This window comes from Centruroides vittatus, unplaced genomic scaffold (genome assembly GCF_030686945.1).
Source record: "Centruroides vittatus isolate TY-2023 unplaced genomic scaffold, ASM3068694v2 contig_371, whole genome shotgun sequence".
In the NCBI taxonomy this organism is placed as follows: domain Eukaryota; kingdom Metazoa; phylum Arthropoda; class Arachnida; order Scorpiones; family Buthidae; genus Centruroides; species Centruroides vittatus.
Window position 1 is genome coordinate 2,093,478 of NW_027122194.1, and position 24,307 is coordinate 2,117,784.

The following is a 24,307-nucleotide window of genomic DNA, read 5'->3' on the forward strand; positions in this document are numbered from 1 at the left end:
CGTTAATATTAATTTTAGTTAAACCAGGACGTTTTCTTTTTTCAAAGTATCGTCGTCATCTGAGATTTTTGTTGATCTTGATCAGAAATATCAGCAACGTCATTTTTTAAAATTTTCACCATAAAAGTTTTTTATGTATGACAAAATAAAAATGAAAATATGTTATTAATAGAAAATTCTTACTTAAATAAAAAGCATCGAATAACGGAGTTTGCACTTAAAATTTATGAAATTTTGTAGAGGATTTCCAAAACTGTGTTAGAGCGAAACCGAAAGTCGTGTAGTAAGGGGGATATCCCCAATTTTCAAACGTTGTTAGAGCGAAACCGTGTTGTACGAAGGATACCTGTATATTATTGTACGCGATAAAGAGGAAGAGGGCCAAAGCATTGTCTACGTAAAGTATTTTAGTGATATTAATGGAAAACGAATTTATTCTTATAAGCGTACTTATCAAAAATATTTTCAGAACTTGTTTAGGTCATTTTCTTAATGTCCCTAATTAACACATAATTAACAATAAGTACTGTACATGTAATTAAAGATGGGTTTGCCGAAAATACATCATTGGTATACAATGAAAATGAGCTTGCCAGATTGGGTGAAAAACAGCCGATTGAATATTTTTGATAGCACTTTGGCGACCAGAAAAGATGGTTCATCCAGTTGGTGACCATTGCTGAAATTTTTTCATTGCGAAAATCTATTAATGGGAGTAGCCTATTTTGTTGTCATAAAATTTTTTAAAAATTTTTAAAAATTCAAGAAACTAAGTCATCTGTAATTCTGTAAAGTCCAATAACCAAGAACAAAATCTTCCCAGAGACAACCTTTTACGAGAGGCTATGCCTCCGCAAAATTATGTAAAACTGTCGAAACGTTTATTGATGACAAGCAATTAAATATAAATATACATATATGTGTGTGTGTGTCCCTCGTACAACACGATACTTCGTACACGATCTAACACGATTTTGGAAATATTTCGTACAAAATTTCACGATTTTTAAGTGTAAACTTCGTTATTCCGTATTTTTTTAATTCAAGTAATCACGTGTGTTGTCTTAAATTTGTTCATGAATTTTAGAATGTTAAAATTTTCAAATTATTTTGTGCTTTTCGTCAGGTTTACTTTAATGAAAACTGATAAGACAAGGAAGAAAAAAATTGCACTAACTTTCCTCTCAACCAGTTGTTTTCGTTGATTCAGATTTTAACCATTAAGATTGTCGCTGTGGTATTTATTAAACATTAAATACATAAAGTTTTGAATCAACAGTTAAATATTAAGTATGAGTTACAAGACTTTTTAGACTGGAACCTAATTTCCAGATACCGAAAATGAAATGAAAAGTTTATCGATGACTTTCAAAATCGACTTTCTCGGTGTCGTATTTTATAATATCAAAAAGTGATTCGATACGCTTTGGAGTACATTTTAAATTTATTTATTAAGATTTTAAATTCATATTTCTTACATGTAAAAATAACGATAACTTAATTAATATAAATAAAATAAGATCCGGCACAATAAAAATAGCATTATCATGTAAATGTGGTAAAAGTTTATTTCTGAAATTTGAAATAAAGCACAAGTGTACTCAAAAGCACTATTGTATAGTGCTTTTGAGCACACTTGTGCTTTATTTTCATCCATCCATATTATTAATACTCTTCTTAGACTCAACTATATCGGCGGTCTTTCTTTTCTGTCCTTTCACCTTTCATCTAGCTTACTACACCAAACATTATGTTATATAAGCTGCCGACAGGTATTTCAAACTGTATGAAGACAAACTAATATTCAAATACTACATAAAAATATAGTAATTTTCAAATGAAAACAAAATTAATAATTCATACAGTTGACTTGAAAATTTAATAATTGTTTCGATGCTATTATTATAGAAACAATGAAGACGATTCTTGCATTGTAAGGTCGTTTATTTCATAATTTATTGTTCAGAATGTCGTAGGGCGGTTAGATTTCGAGTCCCCGGGAGCACGCTTTCGTCTGACGTGCAACCCGGGAGCTCGAATCCAAGGGTTCTAAATGTAGTTACTATTATTACAGGATTGCTAGATACTTAGCGCCGAGTATACCACAAATTACATGCCCCGTCTGACCAAGTTTGGAGTGCAATAAGCTGTCCTCGACGCCAGGTAGGTATTAGTCCATCAATCGGAACGAATTTTAGATTCGGAAACAAATGGATGGACAAGATAGACGACGACCTAAGAAAAAGGACCGACGACGTAACGCTGGTGTTTGCAGAGGAGTGGCGAAAAGATAGAAAGACATCGAGGTCTTCGGCCCACCACTGGCACTGTATTGAGGACGAAGAAGCACGAATTTCGTTATTTAGATGATTTCGACGGTTTCATTACAACACATCCTTACAAACACTTTTCGCCGTTACATTCACAATTGAACCATTATCTAGTTTGTTCGTCGCATCCAATCATTTACATAACATGCTTCGTTACAGTGAACGACACCGTCACATAACACCAACACTGCTTCCCGAAATCCAACCCCTAGGTCCTCGCCCTGGGAAGTGGAAACGTCACTCGTTGTTTTCGAGTGGCGGCTAAAGGGGCTCTGGTACATTTGATATACACACACTACAGTTGTCTGTGCAACTTTGTCAACAGAGATGTAAGGATATTTCCAAAATGCTAAAACTTTCTAAAGATATTTTCATTGAAGAGCACGGATGCTGTGTTTAAACTGTTTCATAAGTATAAAAGAATCATGTAATATATATATGAAGATGTTTGTTTGTTTGTTTGTTTGTATCGCTATACACTCCTAGGCCGTTCAACCATAGCGGCCGGATGGCCGAGCGGTCAAGGTGGTAGCCTACCGCTCTGGGGGACCCGGGATCGAATCCGAACGGGTCGAAAAATCCCCAGGAATTTTTCGGGGGTGGTCCGTTCGGATATGTCGGGCCCCGTCCCTCACCACCCGGTCGCCCCATTGTGGGCCTGGCTGAACCCGTAATGGGCCTACTAAAAGAGGCCCTCTTAGTGCCCACAGGGCGGAAAGAGTTAAAAAAAAAAAAACCGTTCAACCAATTGCTACGAAACTCGGTAGTTCCGCTTAAATACTTTTAACGTAGGTTAGCAGCCACGAGCAGTTTTCCGATTTATCTTCGCGTTCGTAACACCTAAATAGGGTCCAGCTTCTCATAGAAGCCTTCCCTCAGCAGATCGCTCACGTTGTTGCATTGCCTTAACCAAATAAACCAAACTAATTGTAACAAGTCATTATTTATTTTGACATCGTCATAATGCTGACTGCAACTTTTCGTCACAACGTTCTCAATTCTTTTAGTGGTGGTCTTGCCCCTGTAGATCATTCTTTTCCTGTTAGCAATAAGGCCGTGTCGACAATTCATCTAACTCCGTTTGGGGGGATATTGAATTAAAGTAACGTTACTTTCGTTCTAAATCGGTTATTCGTATACAAATATTTGATTATTTTTGGCTATTTTAGGCACTATCTTAAACAAATTTAGCTGACGGCCGGCTGGCCGAGCGGTGAAGGTGAAAACCTATCCCTTTGGGATCGTAACTGGTCTTGTCAAAAATCCCTAGGAATTTTTCGGGAATGGTCTGTCCTGATATGTTGGGCTCCATCTTTTACCACTCGGCTACCCTATTGTGCGCCTGACCGAACCTATAATAATCTTGCTGAAATTTGACACTTCTTATCCCCTACATAAAACGAAAAACAAAAAATTTAATTGGTATTTTAAACCGCCATTCCTGTAAGAAGTGGAAAGAAACTTTTGAATGTCTTTAAATTTTAATTTTATTTAAAATACTGTAGTTTAATTTCACTTACATTACTATAATAGCTTCACTGTTCGTTATTTCCACTCACGAAAATTTATGAAATTTGCCACTCTGGGCAAATGCCCAGTTTTCCCATATAGTCGCGAGGGTCCTGTAACCACTGGCTTAAGGACAAAACTTCCTAATCGTGAAAAAGACCTGATAAGAAGCAAGTTTTTTTTTTTTTTTTTTTAACTCTTTCTGCCCTGTGTTCACTAACAAGTAAAATAATCTCTTTTAGCAGGCCCATTATGGGTTCGGTTTGTTTGTTTGTTTAGTTATGGCAACGCAACACTTGGGCGGTCTGCCTAGGGTAATGCCTTCCGGGAGGTTTTTTAAGGAAAACTGGCCCATATTTAGGCGTTACAGACGTGGAGAAAACCCGGAAAACTCCACGTGACCAGCCCGTCCAAGCGAGGCGCAAATCCACGACCGAACTCCAGTGTTCACGGTACGAAGACCGCTTGGCCACTGGTGGGCCTATGTGTTCGGCCAGGCCCACAATGGGGTGACCAGGTGGTGAGGGACGGAAACCGACATATCCGTTCGAAAAATTTCTGGGGGTTTTCGACCCTTCTGGATTTGATCCTGGCCCCTCAGAGCAAGCTACCACCCTAACCGCTTGACCATCCGGCAATCGAGAAAAATGCCTAGAGAAAATACTGCATTTTATATAAAAGTATTGTCAATCAGAGTTTAATTAAAATATTATTAATAATTAATTTCCAAAAAAATTAATTTAATACTTAAAGTTTATAATTAACACTTAAATAATAAATTCCTAGTAATTTAATGCAATACGGAAGTTGAAAATTTAGTGTCGGTAGATGGCGTTAGTCTTTTAGAAACGTAAAAGATGGAGAATTTGTTCTGCATTATCTGAAAACACGCAATGTCGATTGTAGGTGTTAGATTAGAGGAATTATTTGATCGTGACAGGTACTAAATCTTTTAAATAATTGAATTCGTTTGACAATAATGTTACTTTCGTTAACAAAATACAATTACTCTTAAATGTATATTAAGCAAAAGTCATTGGATATAAACAAACTTTGATAACAAGTACCGGAATTTCTGTTATAATGATGAATAAATAATTTCTCAGTATAATTAGATTATTGCATTTAATTTAATAAAGTTACAAAGAATCTGAGGCAAACAGTACAAGAAATCATTTTATTTTTACCTGTTTCTATTTTTAATGAGAACCTGTTTCACTAATCTTGCTTTATTTTAAGTTTTGCAACTTTTTAAATGACCTTTTGTTAAATGTAGTAGAATACTTCATTACATTGCTTATTAAATTATAGTTGACAATTAAAATGTGATTTGAAACACAATAGGAGAAAAATTGTCAATTATTATTGTTTGAAGTTAACATATGTATATAATATGTAATTAAATAAATAAATGATAACTTATTACTACAATAAAAAGAAATGAACTTATAATAATAATTAAATTATGTTTGTAGTTTGTCAAAGTTATATATAGCTACATAGAATTTATATCATATATATATCATTTTAAATATTTTTGAAGTGAATTGTCGTCATCCTTGGTGTGTATGAATTTCAAATAAAGTAAAAGATTAGTTTTTCAAATATTTAGTCAATAACTACTATGTATGATTGTGATAAAACAATTTTTGTAACTTTATTACATAAATTTCTTAAATTATAAGTTGATTTCACTATAAAAATATAATTTAGAATGCAGTATGTTTTATTAAGAATAAATAGATTTTTCATAGTTAATACAGAAAATTATTCTTATAATATATTATTTTAATAAATCCACATATTGAATTATATATTCTGTTTGGTATGTATATTGCAAAGGTTTTCAATCTATGTTAGAATGAAAACCTATTAAAGATATTTAATTTTATATAACTTTGTATCATGTAAAACATGTTATATAACATTGCTGTAGATGGAGATTGAGTCAATATGTTATATTGTGACTCAATTGTACATGAAGCATTAAATAATATTTAATGCTTCATGTACACATTATTTAATTGAATAATGTTCATATTGCTAGTTATTTGTTTTGCTACATTTATGCATTAATATATTGATTTTTATATTTAATTAAATTTTTTTCCAAGAAGAAACATAACATGTTTAAGTTTAGTCAAATGAAATTGTATTATAGAAGTTTAAATGAATATTTGCTTTAATGTTTTTGAGACTTAGATATCATATTTTTCATAAGATTATGGATCAAAAAGATTAAAGTGAGATGATAATAGAATAGAATATATACTATTTGAATTTATTTTGTTCATTTTTTTTAATTCCTAAAGATTGAAATAAACAACAAATAATTAAATAAATACTTATTCAAATTTCAGTATTTAATACTGCATGCAATTAAACTGAGTTATAAAGATAGAGGAATTAAATTGCAAATATATTGAATAGCAAATATTAATTAAAATTTTTCAGTTTTATAAATATATAAATTGAAATATATATATACAAATTGATACATTTTAGATAGAACAATAGAAATTAATATCATTTGTAAAGAAAACTTGATATGGTTGATATTAATTACATATGATTTCAAATGTAATTATTACTCCTAATGAAAATATCACAAAAACTTTAAACTTTTAAAGGTTGTATATTTAATTATGCTTGCTTTGAAATATGAATGACAAATTGAGTTTTGTTTATATATTTGATAATTAAAATATTGGAGAGCAAATAAAATATTAAATAAAATTTATTCTATGTTTATGTTTAATGATTTTATTTCTTTGATGTTTAGATAAATTAATTTTTACTTAATAAATTAAATAAATAGATAAATTAGATACTTGTTTTTTCTATTTATAAGTAATTAAAACAAAATTACAGCCACAACTTCACATTCAGTTTTTCAGTTTAGTATAAAAATTTAATTAAGCATAATAGATTATATTAAATTATTTATTAAGTGCAATACTGTAGTTGGTTATTTTACATATTATAGAAATCTGAGTATTTAGTCAGAGATTTTTTTAATCATTTATTTGAATACTTAGAGTTTAATTTTCAATTGAAAAAATAAATATTGGTTTCTCTACTTAATTATTATTATATTTACTTATCTTATTTACATAAGCTGTAATGCTCTAAGCCTTGATTCTCTAAGCAATAAGATGATATTTAATACAGAAATTATTAGTGGAAAATTTATTAATACAGTACATTTATAAATTTTGTTCATATTTGACAACCAGATTGAAAAATTTGAGATGAGTTTTTAATATCTAGATTTAAATGTTGATTCTATTAATTAAATATCTGAATATTAAATAGAATATAAAATACAAATATAAAATATAGAAATAAAATATTAAATAAAATGAATCAGTTTGTGTAAGGGTGTTGATTAATTATAGTTTTGTTTTTCATTTATCCAATGTAATAATAACAAAATTTATATATGTATATAGAAGAAATTGTATATAAGTAAAGATATAGGAAAAAATTTTTTAGTGAAATTTTTCAAAAACAATCTATAAACAAATTTATTTCTAGAATTCATAGGAATTATTTTTATTTAGTATTTATTTATTTATTATTTTTTCCTTACCTTTAAATCAATAGTCATCATTTAAAATTTTAATAATGATTAACAGCTAAAAAATTCTTACACAAAAGTTATGTAGTGTGTTTTACAGATCTAAAAGCATCAGTTTACTGCAGTTTTAATGATACTCTGGCAGTCCTTCAGAGCTTTAATATATTTTTTAATATTAATATTCAGAATTAATCTTACATTACTCTAGAAATATATATTTTTTGGCTGTCTTTCAATCATTAAATTGGTCTAAACCAGTTTTAAAAAGTTTAGATTAAAAAAAATTTTTAAATCATTACATCACCATCTGATTATATTACTTAAATGCCATCAATTTTGTATTCTTAATGTATAGAATTAATTTATTATTTATAGTATTTCAACCATTAAATTAATATTTGAAAGCCAATTTAATGGCTGAAGGATTATATAAAAATCATTCATTTAAAATTTTTACAGCTAAATCTGTTTGTTGTTTATTTAGAAATGCAAAAAAAAAAAAAAAAAAAACTTAAAATGAAAGTTTTTGAGTTTTTGTTTAAAAACTATTTCTTGAATATTGATATTTTGATATTTAAATTATCTTATAAAATTTTAATATTTATCTCATTTAAGTAATAATTTTTATAAATATATTTACATTCTTCATATTTGGTGGTCCATACTTTGTATTATGAATAGCTCTAGGTATATTTATTTGAACTACTCAAAACTGGATTATGTGCAGTGTTTATTTATTAATTTGGTTGATTAATAATACTTCAGTTGTCAAAGTAATAAGTTCTGATTTTATATAGAAAATAATTACATTAAATGAAAAATCTTATCTTGGCTATGTTAATTTTAATGTAAGTATGTTAATGTACATATACTTATACTTTGTAAGTATTATTGCCTAATAATAATTTTAAATATGAATTCTCATCAAGTATCAACCCCATAATTATCAATTAAACCAAAAATATGCTAAAATAGAATGTAGAAATAGATTTTTTAAAGAGAAAATATTTTTTGAGACATCATTAAATTGATGTTCATTAAAAATAACTATTTCCATTAATCAAATCAACATTATTTTTATTGGAATGGTGATCTCACAATAAGGTACAGTACTTTGGTTTCGAAAAACATTTTATCATTAAAAATTCAAATTCTTCCTATTTTGGCATACCTTTGGATTTTGTTGATGATGATGTATATTATTGGGTTGTTTGGAAAGTAATTTTGTTTTTCTTACATGGAATAAAAACAATTTTCTTATAATATATAAATATTTTATTGAATTATACATTGACCATTTTGGTCAAATACCTGTTGCCATCTTTCTAGTAGTAGCATGATTCCACGCTCATAAAAGTTTTGATCTTTGCTTACAAAAAACTGATCCAAGTGATTTTTGACATCCTCATTTGAAGTAAATGTTTTACTGTTTAAAAAATTTTGTAAAGACCAGAACAAGTAATAATCTGAGAGTGCCAGATCTGATGAATATGATGGGTGTGGTAGCACATCCCATCCAAGCTGTAACTGTATCTGACCAGTTACCAAACTTGTGTGAGATCTGGCATTATCGTGGTGAAACACTACACCTTTTCTGTTGATCAATTCTGGACTTTTCTATTTGATGGTATCACTCAATTTGTTCATTTGATGGCACTACACTTTTGAATCAATTGTGGAATTGTCTGGTAGAAGCTGGAAAAAAAAAATTTCCTTAAAATCTCATCAAAGAGAACATCTCTTTCTTTAAGAACATGTGGAACCCATATATTGAGCTTTGAAATGAAACCAAGTCATTTCAAGTGATCATAAACAGTTCAGTTTGACAAATTTAATCTCTTAGTGATTTGTTGTGTTGTTATTCAGCAGTTTATTTTATTTTGTCTTCATTGGCTTCAACTGGACTTCCAGAACATGGTGCATCTTCAAAATCAAAATTACCAGAGCAAAATTTTGTGAACCAGTTTTGGCACTGTCGTTCTGTCAACACATCTTCTCCATACGTGTCACAATTTTTTTCTTGCTTGAACAGCATTTTTATTTTTTTATAATTAAAAAGCAAAATATGCCGAAAATGCTGCTTTCGATTTTCCGTATTTGATGGGACACAAAAAAAAAAAAATTGCACAGAATCAAACAAACTTTTTACAAATAAGCCTTGAAATGTCAGCTGTCATAATATATAATGACAATATGGTTTAAAATGAAATTGGTGGGTAAAAATACAACTAATTCCTCTGGTGGTAAAAAAACGAAATTACTTTCTGAACAACCCAATATATAATATAATTATAAAATAATTATTATAATTACTATAATTAATTACTGTTCTATCTTATAAACTTGACCATTGTATGTTACATACTTCATATTCTAATACTTAATGATACAAAACACTTTTTTATAAAAAAACATTCTATTGAATAAGTTCAATGGAATAGGTTTCATTCATTATAAATAGTAATATTCGATTTTTTCTGAGGAAGGTCAATAAAGTAGACCGAAAATGTTACAGTTTTTTTTTATTAAATTTCTGTCTTAAAGGGTTTTTGTTGTTTTATGTTATTTGATTTAAGTGCAGGTAGAGAAGAGAATATCTACTATATTGTTACACTTCCTTGGCCTGTGCAGTCTCCAGATTTGTAGTTCATTGAGTATTTATTGAACCAGATGGGATGTCAGCTTTTGTCATCTATGAGTGTAAGGGATCTAGAATGCAGTTGCAACATCTGTGAGCAAATCTGTTACAGGATAACAAAAAGTGCTTGTATGCTTGCTTCTATGCCTGACTGTATCATTGCAAATAAGAGGAGGTCCTACAAAGTTCTAAAGATTGCTTTTAATTATAGTATTATTCCACAGGAAATTATTCCATTGCTTGTTATTATTGTTATTGTGTTTGCAGTAATAAAGGTTCATTTACATTGTCATACAAACTGTTGAGTTATCTAATACATTGGTTGGATTGTGGCAATAGTCCAATTTCAGGAAATGTGGCAATGTGTCAGACATTCCAACTATCCTTAATATAACCTGATATATTATGTGACAGATTATTTTTCAATATGAATATACACTAGTAGTACTATGTTGTGTTTTTTTTTATTATTTTAATGAAAAACAATAACGGTATACAAAGTGTTCAGCCAGGGGAAAGAGGGGAAGAGAAGGAGGATGAGGAGATAAAAAGAGAAAGGAAGGATTCCTCTGAGTGGTGTATGCAAAGTTACCACTCCCTCTATGATTAATGTTGGCAGGCTGCAAAGCCATGGGTCTAAAAGAATTGTAGCATACACCAATAAGTAGTGCAGCTCCATAAAAGCTAGACAGAGTAAAGTATAATGCTTAAAACTAAAGGCTTCAAACTAACACTAAAATAATACAGAAACTAAGCTAGTAAGCCCTGTAAGAAGCAGAATAATCTAATTGAAACAATTAGGAGAAACAGTGAATATACTAGTAACTTAAAATTAACTTATAGCTATCTTACATCTAACTTATTACTAACTTAAAACTAATACTAACTTAAAGTTAACTTATTATTTAACAAGAATACTGACAAGAACAACAACCAGAAAGGAACTATTATCTTTTACATTATGCTCACTTAGAAGTGATTTGACTTTCATAACCTCTTTCTTATCTATTTCACAAAAAAAAGAAAATTATACAAAAGATGATGTAAAAAATGTAAGTAGAAAAATTTTACAATTGTCTGAGCGCTGAGCAAAACTAGAAAGAAAGATGGTAAACAACTGATAATTTTACTAAACATACCAAAGCCCGATAAGTAGATGACGCTTAACCTCTACCTCTGGTACCAAATTACTTAGTATCTAATCATTAATAATGGCAAATTTATAGTTCGATTGTTTAAGGTGATTGTTTGGTTGAAGTGATAACTTGAATGGACCACAACAGTAATTGGGATGGCTCCAAGTCATTATCATCATCATTGATATCATTCCCTGAACTTCTTAAACAAAAACAATTTTTATTCCATACTTTAATGAAGCAGTGATTGTTATTCTATATAATACCTAGTTAAAGTATAGAGTGTTAGAACATTATCACACTTTAATGGGCCTGTTTAAGTATTCTGTGAAATAACTAGATATTCTATAGAATAACAGATTATAGACTTTCATGGTAACATATACATTAAATTAAAGCATTTATAATAGCTTCTAATTGTCTATATAACTGCCTGTTTTAAATTTTATTTGTGTTTAAGAAATAGTTACTAAATAATAGTGAGGTTGAGGCCGAAGTTTTAAACATGAAAATGTGTACATCGGATGTTCAGCACTGCTTTCCTGTAAGCCTAGAAGTTTGATAATGGCATTTGGAATGTCGAGCAAGATTCCACTGACTTTCCAAACACCATTGTCAAACTTCTAGGCTTACAGGAAAGCAGTGCTTGAACATCTGACGTACATGTTTTTGCATTTATTAAAACTTCGGCCTCAATCTCACTAATAATAAAAAATCAATATTTCTTGTTTTAAAAATAAAATGTTTTGATTATAATAATAATAATAATAATATATATGAATTAATTTTAATTTTTAGATTTGAAACTGGGTGGGATGAATTCAGTCTTGTTTTCTACTTTCCTTTTGGATTATGTTTAGTTATTGTACGCATCATCATCAGTTTACTGTTGTTTATTATTGCAAATATACTTCCACGGCTATCTACTGTTCGATGGTAAATATTGTATTTATATTAATTTAATATATTAATTTTCTCTAGAATAAGTATACCAGTATTTTATCATATTGTAAATTTTTTCAGTTTATGAATTGATAAAAAAAAAAAGAAAAAAGCACAGTCAGCCAAAAATTGCAGCAATTATATTTTGATTATTGAATAATTTAATAAAATGAATATTAGTTTTTAAAATGTTTTAGAATGCCAAAAATAAGAATTTGTTCAGAATGTTTTCAGCCAACTTAGCTAACTACATTCAAACATGTTCAACAAGTTGAGTTATATAATAGAACAATATTTTCTGTATTATGCTCTAAATTGTATAAATCTATTATTTAAATTTTTTTTTTAAATTCTTTTTACCCTATGGGCACTAAGAGTGCTTCTTTTTAGCAGACCCATTATGGGTTCAGCCAGGCCCAGAATGGAGTGTCCGGATGGTGGGGATGTGGCCTGACATATCCAGATGGACCACCCCCTGAAAAATTCCTGGGGATTTTTCAACCCATTTGGATTTGATCCCAAGTCCCCTGAGCAGTAGGCTGCTACTTTAACTGCTTGGCCATCTGGCCTAAATTTCTTTTTTTTAAGGTTTTTTCCTGTGGTTACTAAGAGTATCTTTTCTTTTAATCATATCATCATGACAGCTTTGGTTGTCCATGATGGGTATGACCCATTCCAAGTTCCTAAAAGAAAATGAGTATGATTATGGATGAGTATGATGAGTATGATTAAAAGAAAATTGAGGAGGTTGGTGAGGAATGAGGTCAAACATTCAGAACAGGCCACCTATGAAAAATTCTTAGAGTTCTTCCCCAGACTTGATCTCAGGTCTCTCAGAGCAGCAAGCTGACACCTTTACCATCTCAGCCATCCATCTGCCTATATTTATTCATACCATTATTTGAATGTTATATGTGCTTTTTAAGCCTTTTCAGTTTTTTTTAAACATTTTATAAATGTAATAAAATTTTAAAATTTCTATTTTTTTTTTTAAATAACAGTCATGTTTAGTTATATGTTATAATGATCTATTGATATTTAACATGATGATTTTAAGTTAATATTTTGCTGTATTTTTCTAAAAGAATGATGAATAATTCTTTAATAAGTTAAGCCTTAAGGTAACTGTTAAATTCAATTAGATTCATTTTTCAATATAAATTGAAATATTCTTTAATAACTTATGAAAGTAACATTTGTTTATAGTTTTTTGTATTTTTAATATAGAAATTGTAATCAAGTTTGTATTTCATATTTACCGTATTTTCCGGCATATAAGACGACTTTTTAACCCAGGAAAATCTTCTCAAAAGTCGGGGGTTGTCTTGTAGGGCGAGTATATCCCAAACTATATTTTAACTGTAAAAGTTGGGGGTCATCTTAAATGTCGGAAAATACAGTTGATTTGTTATGTACAGTACTGTAAAGTAGAAATTGTATTGTTGATTATAAATTTGCTGTATTAATAATTTAAATTGTTTACTTGATATTTGTTTAAAAAAATAAGTGTTTTCAATTAAAACTTTTCAGCATTACTTTAAGAATATTGTATACAATTTTGGGGATTATAATTAAAGAAGAAGGAGTTCATTTTAGAGATCCAAAAGCTACAATCTTAATTTCAAATCATGTAACAGTTTTTGATCATATTGCTATTGATTTGATATCACCATGTGTACTGGTAAGATAAATATACTTATTAAAATTAATTGAATCTTTAATTTTAAAGAAAGCATTAAATTATATAAATTTGTCAAAATAACATTAAGCCAAATGATTACTTTATTTTTTAATTGGGCAAGTTTTAAAATACGGCAATCATTTGGATTATTATTAAACATCAGGCTTTTAGATGTTTATGTACAGTGGACCCCTGATATAACGCACATGTCGGGCGGGAAACAACACTCACGTTATAAGGTGAACCACGTTATACTGAGCAGCGCGATGTAACACTGTTCATCTCTTTACTTTAGCAATAATGTAAAGTTTTCTTTCAGACTGTAAGCTTTTCTTTTACTCGTCATGCATACAATAATTAAACACTATTCAAAATACATGCAGGAACTCAATACATACACAGTTACTCAATACACAATAACTATAAAATGCGCTACTCACTAATGCCGCATGGACCTGTATAAACGTGTTTGAGCTTATCTCGTTGCAAAAATCGCCCACACTATAACTGAATGGGCGGTATAGTGAGCAGCACTATAATGAAGGTCCACTGTATGTACAAAAATAACATTATCATTAATTTAGATTTTAGACAAAATTTCATACAGTTCATAATTTCATATTATGTTTAAAGAAGTGTGATATATTTTACACAAATTATTATTATAAGAGATTGAAGATTACTTAAAAAATTGCTCCATTTTCTGTTTTATGTACTCATTTGAATACAGGATGTCTGAGAAAGATCTTTATCATTAATAATAATCTTTAACATTAATAATAAAAATACTAATAGGTGAAATGAAATGCAGTTTGCTGCAAAAGAATGAAGACATCTGAGAATTTTTTCTGGTATCAATTGTCTGAGGTAGATGGATTGATTGGTCATGGAGGACCCATATCTTGGTCTCTGTGATCACCCAACATAACTCCACTGGATTTCTTTTTTTTGGGTTATGTTAAAGACAGGGTTTATCAAACACCTGTTTCTGATATATCCATTTTAAAGGAAAGGATACAATTATCAATCCTCACTGTTACACCACAAATGTTAAAAAACACTTGGAGGGAAATCAAGCAGACTTGTCATTGTTCATGCTACTGTACTAACAGAGCTCGCATACTGTACATGAATTGTATCCTTTCCTTTAAAATGGATATATCAGAAACAGGTGTTTGATAAATCCTGTCTTTAACATAACCCAAAATAAAGAAATCCAGTGGAGTTATGTTGGGCGATCGCAGAGGCCAAGATATAGATCCTCCATGACCAATCAATCCATCTACCTCAGACAATTGATATCAGAAAAAATTCTCAGATGTCTTCATTCTTTTGCAGCAAACTGCATTTCATTTCACCTGTTAGATCTTTATCATTCTAAACATTAATAATAAAAATACTTTCTCGGACACCCTGTATTTAATAATAATTTCTTATTTCATGATGATGAACATTAAAAAATGCTTTGTATTTTTATTTTGTATATTATAAAAGATACAAAACTGAAATTTATGTGAAATTTACTTAAATTCATGTTGCATTCAATATCTTTTGAAATGAGTATCTCCATATTCAGCATATTTTTTCTAGTGTTAAATCATATGTTCCAAAATATTTTCCTTAATGAACAGTACTGTTTTTTTTTTTCTTTTTGCAATACTGTTTCTTCATTACTCAACCATTATTAATGTTTTAAGCAAATCGTATTCCATGTTAGGTATACCTTAATGAGGAAAAAGAAAAGAAAATGAATTAAACTGATATGATATGCCAGTGTTAGTTCATACAAAATTGATGATTGTTTTACCTTCATTAAACTAAAATTTTATCTTATTACTTTGAAGACTATAGTATTTTAGTAGTATATTCTTCAGGTTTGAAGTGAAATAAGAAAAGAAAGATATAGCATGCTACTACTAGATCAGATTATAATTAAAAATAGGAATGAAAAGTCACAAAATTCAGCTGGAGTCTGTCATTTTTTTGTTTAAATCTACTCCTTTTGTTTTTTGTTGTTTTTAATGTTTTGTTGTAAACATCAATATTGTTGAGAAATAACTTTATAGGAACTGACAATAGCATTGGGCTTTACTTTTATTTAAAGAAAATGCATTAAGAATATAATGGTAATAAAAAAACAATAAAAATATTACAGTTCAAGTTCTTCTGACATTTAATACCAACAATTTTTTTGATGCTAACTTCAGTTTCCATTTATTAGTTTTAAAGTGAGAAAAATTGTTATGTATATTTTTATTTTATCAGTATTTAGCATATTATCTGGATTGTAAAGATTATGTATCATCATATGACTGAAGTAGATTGCTCAACAGAGGAGAATTTTAAATATATTGTATTGAATTTCAGTTTTAAAATTTTATCAGTAAAATGAGAAATATTTCGGTTTGTTTATCATATTTCTTGAAAAATATAATGATAAAATTAAAAAATTCTGTTTAGACTAAATTAAATTTATTATATTTCTCTGATATTGAATTTGTCCAATGATTTCTGATAACTATTTTTCTATCTATTTATATAGTTTATAAATATTATGTGATGATTTTGTAAATATGAATCAATATATTTATTATTTCTTATTGTATGTAATTAGGTATACAGTTTAGGTTTTACCAAAATTTATTTATTAATTTTTTTCATTTGCATTCTACATGAATATGCTATTTGTTGATTATTATTTGCTATTATGTTGCAACATATTAAGTAAATAGTATAATGGAGACAATTACCAATCCAATAGTATGTTGGTACATCAGAATGTTCTCATTTTCAGAGTCAGTTTGTTTTACAAACCAATGCTCTGATCTCACTCTCTCTTTTTTTATTATTATTACTGTAAAGAAATGAGAGGGATTAGAGATTGGTATCAGATTGTTTTACAAACTGATAACAATATATTGGAAATATTTTGATATGTCAATTAGGCTTGGTAATGATTATATCTCTATAATATAAATTAATATCCCCATTTTTTGAAATCAAATGATATTGCAAAATGTGTATAAAAGTCTAATATTTTGTAGATGTATTGAAGATTTTGTTCAGTTGAAAATTAATATAATAGTAATTTTAAATATACAATATGCTAAATTTTCAAGATTTATCTTCTACTTAAAGAGAAAAATCAAAACTGGAAAAGTATAAATCCTCAATAACCTTAGTTTTATTCCAGTAATATCTTAAAAATGATGAATCCATTTGGGCTTACCCTGAAATTGGAACAACATAGCAATACACCTGTCCATTTTTTAGATATTAAAATCGAATTTAAAGAAAGGGGTATATACATACCAATGTGTATTATAAACTAGAATACATTCCTTTATTCATTCCAGCTCACTTGAATGATCCACTTAGATATAAAGTATCTGTCTGTAGGTTGTTAGTTAAGAGGCATTTACTCATTGCACCAGTATGAAGGATACAATTGTAGAACTTAAGCAGATAAAGAGAATAGCAATTGCACATGGATACTTGATAAAACTTATAGAATGATTAGCACAAAATTATACAACAAGATACCACCCCAATGCAGAAAACATATCCCAGCTGAGTCGAAAAACATGGTGAAATATGACAAGAAGCTGAAACCAATATACAAAGAAATTACATGCAATGGAGGAAAGGACCTGGTATACAAAAGAGGCAGTACTATATATCAAATGCTGCAAAATGATAAGGATATTGTAGATAGCACCAGAGCTCCTGGAGTTTGCAGCATACCAGTAAAAGATGAAAGATTTGACAAGGATTTAATTTACGTTGGAGTCACAAATAGATCTCATAGAAGCAGGATTAAAGAACACAAATATGATATTGAAAAAGAAAAGCAAACAATAGTGCTATCCATATATGCTTCAGAGCCAGGAATTGAAGCTAAATTGGAGCAAGCAGCAATGATTAAAAAGTGTTTACTAGAGAAGAAAATAAATTTTTAGAGATCAGTTTATGCCGCAGTTCCGTTCCTACAAAAGCTGGAGCAAATCGAATTGGTGTAAAATGAACCCATATTTACAGTGAAGTATAGGGTTAGGTTCTACATAAATGAAAAACAAGCAACTAAGACAAACATTGAACTATTAGGTTTAATAACTTGTGGGTACCTAAACGTATAGTATTTTAATATTAATTTAATGCAAATGTACACATACATACAGATAGCCCTCAGTTTATGCCGCAGTTTCATTCCTACAAAAGCCGGAGCAAATCAAATTGGCATAAAATGAACCCATATTTACAGTGAAGTATAGGGTTAGGTTCTACATAAATGAAAAACAAGCAAATAATTTTGTTTATTAATACAATATAATACAAAATACATATATTATAAAGTTAATTTTTAAAAATGTATTTTATGATAAAATAAAGTGAAATGTTTTTATTAAAAAATCTTAAGAAAAACAAATGATATTTCAAAGTTTTGAATCTCTTACATTTTTTTGGAAAAAAGTACAAGTATCCATCTTTAATTGTTTAGAGTTTTGTTTTCTTTCATTAAGAATTTTGGAATATGGTCGAATGGATGCGATGATGCTTCTTTTTATATTTGCTCTTCGCTCCCAATCATTGTCTTGTCTAACTCACAAAGTTCATCCATCAAACTTTCCATAGTTGAAATGATACACCAACCCAACATAGAGCTACAGATGAGCAGAGACGCTGATTGGTCAACCGCCAGCCACCGTAGCGTATATATAAGGTCAGTTTAGGCGGAAAAATTGAAGTTGGTTTCATCTCATTGATAGTTTGTGATTGCCAGAAGTGCTACTGCGTCGTAAGGCGTTTTCCTAAACAAACTTATACGGGATACAAATTATTCGTATTCATTAGCACTCTGGATTCAGATGTCATTTATTGAACTATTAGATTTAATAACTTGTGGGTACCTAAACGTATAGTATTTTAATATTAATTTAATGCAAATGTATACATACTCAATAATATTAAACAGAGAAAATAAATTATTCAATAAAAATGATATTTTTAGATATTAATGATATTTTAATTTTTAGATGATTCTTTCACTAATCTTTCTTACTTGTGTGGAATCCTGAAGTAAGCTATGCTTTAAAAAATTTTAAGAGTAAATAATAATTCAGGTTATAAAAAATTTATTATATATTCACAATATAATTAATACAGTTTATAAAATTGATTTTTTTTCCTACAAATTAGGTAAACTTTTTTATAGTTATCTATTGAAACATTATAGAAAATTTCAGATATACTGTATTTTTGTTGCATATAAATATTTCTTAAAAAGAAGTCAGAAATTTTAATAAGAGATTGATATTTTTAGAACATACCAATTTCATTTTCACATCAAAAACAAAAATAATAAAGAAAAAAAAGAACAAAGAAGAAATTTAGATTCAAGTGGTGGCACATTTCAAATGACATAAACTCCTCAGGAATGTAATGTTATTTGGATATAAATTTGTTTTTTATCTGATCAGAAGATAAGTAATTAATATTTTTAGGGAAATCAGTTATCATAATTAAAACTTAAAAAGACAAATTATATTCAAAAATTAATATTTCTGAGCAATGTGTGTTATTTGGAATTTGCTGTTACTTGAAACTTCATAATTTTAAACATTTTTGTCTTTTTATTATTTGAATTCTTTTGTAAGTCTTTCAAGAACAATTTTTATATTTTAATTAAAATGCAAATTAAGAGAATTTTAATAAATTAGAATAATTAAAAATTAAAGGAAAACTTAAAATTTTGATATCTAAATATACAGTTAAATTATGTGAGAAGACATTACATCATATAAAAATACACAGAGTTTCAATTAAAAGTTTTATTGGAAATTCTGCATAGATTTACATTAACAGTTTTAATTCAAAGTTATAGTGGATGATTGTGATTGACTTCATTTTAATTATTAAAAATTTATTTATTTACTTTATGAATAACATATTAAATGAAATGTTATACACTATTAGATAATTGATATAATGATGATATAAAATTATTTAAAAATTTATTTTGAATTGATGTTTAAATATATATTTTGCTCATATTGCAGTCAGTAACTTGGGAATTGCCACAATTTTTGCAATATGTATTAGGTTTCAAAAAACATGAAAGATCAGGTGAATATCTTGATAGCAGTCATCGTAAGGGTAAGAATGAATTTATTTAATAGATAAAATAGTAATATCATCTTAATCTAGGATAAATCATAAAATAGTTATTTTTAACACTGATTTAAAAATATAATTATCAATAAATAAAAATATATTGTGAAAATAACACTAAAAATTTATATACAAGTATATAGAGTGAAATATAATAATCATACAAAATTTTTATAATTATTTACTCTTTCTTGTTCTTTGTTTTCTTTTTACTCTGCACACATTAAGAGGGGATATTTTTCATATTTATCATAGGTTTAGCATGATCAATAATAGGATATCCTATTCAGAATAAAATATAGTAGATATTTTTTGTGGATGATATGGAAATAATTCAATACTTTCAATATTAAATATGTGGCATCTTTATATATATATATTGACAATGACATGATAATGTTTTGAATATTGATTTCTTTTTTGTGTATATTAATTTCTTAAATTGTTTTTAATGAATAATTTTTTTAAATTATTGCTATTGATAATTCTTTTTATTAGTAATGATTATATTTTGCATTTATTAGTTGCATTTTAGACTTAAAAAAGTTTTTATTTTAAAACCTTTGAGAAATTAATGTGAGTTAAAGATGTAACAGTTATAGGCAAAATTTATCTGCAACATTACATATCTTTTTCAATATTATAAATAGATATTTTCAAAGTTTCAAAATAAAATCTTCCTTCTCAGTTTATATATTTTAACGAACTAACCTATTCTTAGTTTTAATATACTTTTAAAAAGCATTATTAATGCCATGTGCATCTGAAGAGGGTGAAATGGAGCACTTGTCCCATCCTTGGATCGTGTAAAATATTCCACAAATTACAATCATGAAAGTGAGATATCTAACCTTACACCAGTGGTTCCCAACCAGTGTTCCGCGGAACACTGGTGTTCCGTAAGCATCTCCCAAGTGTTCCGCAGATTTAGTCGCAAATCGGAGGTGTACAATCGTATTCGAGCCGCCAAATATCAAAAAATTAAAATCATAAAATTTTCATAAACTTAAATATATATGTACAACTTGTACTTACGGAGTGTACTACTGTTTCAAATAAGGCAATGATAAAAACTGAATGAAATATGTAAAAAACATCAGACACAAGTTTCCCATTAAAGTTACTTAGGTATATTTTTTCCTGTCTTAGAATTGGCATTAATAATATGAGTAGAGATTTTGAAGTATAACTGCTCAATTCTAATAAAATAACTGATGACAAGCTTATGTATTTCATATTAACTTAAGTAAGTGTTCTTCTAAAGAAAATTGCTCACAAAAGTGTTCCACATCCTAGAAAAGGTTGGGAACCACTGCCTTACACCCTTGATCATGGGACATTTTGATGCAATACTGTATTCTGTAATCCAGAGATGGCCGACAAGTCAATTGTGATCAACTAGTTGATCAGTGTATCATTTTTGGTTGATCACAGAAAGTATGGCTCTATTAAAATGCAAAAACATGGTGTAATTTTGGTAGGAATATTAAATCCACATATGTTATGGAGAAATCTTTTAACTATTTGCTGAGTTGGTAATGGTTTATAAGATATTCATGGGTGGGTACAAAGAAGTGTTCTTTGTGTCAAAGGTCATTGCTAGGTTATGTTGTTTTAATAATTATTTTGTTAAGCACTTTTAGTTAAGTGCAAAATGAACAAGCCAAAGAGGAACAAAATTTATGATTTGGGTGATAAAAGAAATAAAATTATTTTTGTTATGATAAAAAAATAAATTGATATTTAATTTAAGTTTAGTGCATTTACTAAAAGGAGATAATCTGGAATTCATTGGCTATTGTATACACATTCAGAAAATTTGAATTTATCATCCCATTAGCTACCCAGCCTACCTTATATAGGCTATTAAGCAATGACAGAGGCAAATTTGACTTGTTGAAAAAATCAGACAATATATGCCAAACCTTTAAAACGTTGTCTTTCTAGGACAACAATCAAATATATTGGAGCTACCACAAGATTGCTCAAAACATGTCTCCAAGAACATCAAGAAGACATACAAAATAATAGGTAATAATAGGTACACTATGGAACTGGCCAGAAGGGTCCTGGACCATAATTTTGAATTCCTCTGGCCCCACACAGTAATCCTTAAAGTGTCAGGATAGGAGAACATTATTCCTATGGGACATGTTTTATATCTCCTTTCGTGTTAACAGCACTATCCTCAAAGTTCTCAATCTATGGAGAATGTTATTTAAGTGGCTAAAATTGTAGAACTACAGATTGATATAAAAAAGCATTTTAATATATTTCATTTTGTATTAGTCATTAACAAAATATTTATTATGTTTATTTTTTAACAATTTTTAATCTTTATTATAACTTTATTACCTTCCATGAGCATGCAGCTGAACCTGTTTTTAAAAATTTGCCCATTATGTTCCAATCTCATTTAAATATAAAAACTGTTGTTCTATTTGAATATAAAACAAATCAGCCTGAAGAGAATAGTCATAAACTATTGAAAGTACTTGCAAAGTATGAATAAAGTGTTGATTTTAACTCTGAGAGACAGGGTATATTGTTTTAAATAAAAATCTTGATGTGAAATGCACCATGTCTTTTTATCTGTGGAATGCTAATTACTATGCAATAAATAAGTATAAGTATGAATTTTCTAATGGTAGCTGCATTATTCGTTCAGTGAATGGTTGTCTCTTCAATCTGAAAAAGAAGTCCTTCAGTAGACTATCTTACAGCTATTCAGGTTAAAAACTCCTTTATTGTTTTTTCACAAATGCATTTCAGGCTAGTTTAATGCTCTAGTCCCTCTTCTGTGCTACAGAAAGTAAAATTACAAACATTGAATTGACAAAAAATAACAAGGGTAGGTAATGTTAAGTAACACAAGGAAACAATCGTATTACGATTTATGCCCTTAAAGATATTTTCAATTAGTCTTAGTAGTCCTAGTAGTGCATTTGTGAAAAAAACAATAAAGGAGTTTTTAACCTGAATAGCTGTGAGATAGTCTGCTGAAGGAATTCTTTTTCAGATTGAAGAGACAACCATTCACTAAAGTATAAGTATGTTTTGCAGCAAAATTTTATTAGGGTAGCTAATTAAGCTATTATAGAAGAACAGAGATGTGAAGTAAATCATTGGTGCTTTTAACTCATGAATGTCAATTCCCACCCCAATGTAAGTTGGTCAGGCCTGCCATAATCTTTATGAAAAAAACCCAAAAAAGTAACTAAATAAAAATTTATTGATGTAATTCTTTGTCTCCAAGTTTTGTCCTTCTGGAAAATTTTCTGTGGATGTCCATGATTTATACTAAACTTTCAAATGAATAAATTTTGTTTTCTAATTTTTAATAAAAATTAAAAATTTGTGACTCTTTTTTTAGATTCTAAGAATTCTGTTCTCATCTTTCCTGAAGGAGCAACAACAAATGGGCAAAGAGGTCTCTTAAAATTTGTAAATTGGCCAATTTCTTCAAATGAATATATACAACCTGTAAGTAAGCTTGAACAGAATACATATATACATGAATATATTTACATTCTAGTAAACTGTTATATGTAATTATTAAGATATAAATATATATAAGATTTTCATAGCTATATATGATGGTTAAAATCTTTTAAGACTTTTGGCCATTTTGTTTGTCAATTGATTAAACTGGTAGCATATCAAAACAAATCATCATCATCATCAATAAACTTCATTGTATTAGGATTATTCCATTACATCAGGGGTATACAGTCTTTACATAATCACCATAAAATTACAATACCTTTAATTTTAAAACAAACTAACCCATAGATAATAATAATATAAATTAATTAAATTAGTCAGCAGTTTTCATTTAATTATTAACAGAAACTAACTTCTCTGTTATTATCAGTTAGATTTTTGTAATCTTACAATATCTTACTCTAAAACAATAAATCTTTATATCAAAACAAATCAATTTTAAAACAAATAAGAAATAAGAAACATTTAAAAGATATAGAAAAAGTTAATGGCAGCATTATAAACTATATACAATGATGATACTTTGATACAATCAGCAAAATGAATAATTTTAAATCATTTCTTTACTGGAACCATGTTGATATATTCATGTTAATGGATATATCAACAAATGACCAAAATCATTTTTACTATGTAAATTTCCACATATTTACTTAATTCTTCTACAGATATATTTTGGTTGACATGCTCATCTGGAGAATGCTATGTAAATGAGCATATCAACTGAAATGCATTCATAGAAGAGATCAATAAATAAATGGCAAACTTGTGTATTAAAAATAATTTTGGGCATTTGTGTTAGTTAATTTTAAATATTAC

The 24,307-nt window shown here is 28.5% G+C and overlaps 1 protein-coding gene across 1 annotated transcript in view; it reads left to right on the forward strand.

Annotated features, from left to right (window-relative positions):
- The first annotated feature begins 4,640 nt into the window (after positions 1-4,640).
- The window catches only part of LOC136975412 (lipid droplet-regulating VLDL assembly factor AUP1-like), a 28,447-nt gene continuing 8,780 nt past the window's right edge, over positions 4,641-24,307 (forward strand). The window contains exons 1-5 of the mRNA XM_067270461.1: positions 4,641-4,779; positions 11,992-12,129; positions 13,666-13,816; positions 19,873-19,969; positions 23,358-23,467. Coding sequence (XP_067126562.1) covers positions 4,733-4,779; positions 11,992-12,129; positions 13,666-13,816; positions 19,873-19,969; positions 23,358-23,467 — 543 coding nt within the window. The 5' untranslated portion in view covers positions 4,641-4,732. The remainder of the gene's footprint in view (positions 4,780-11,991; positions 12,130-13,665; positions 13,817-19,872; positions 19,970-23,357; positions 23,468-24,307) is intronic.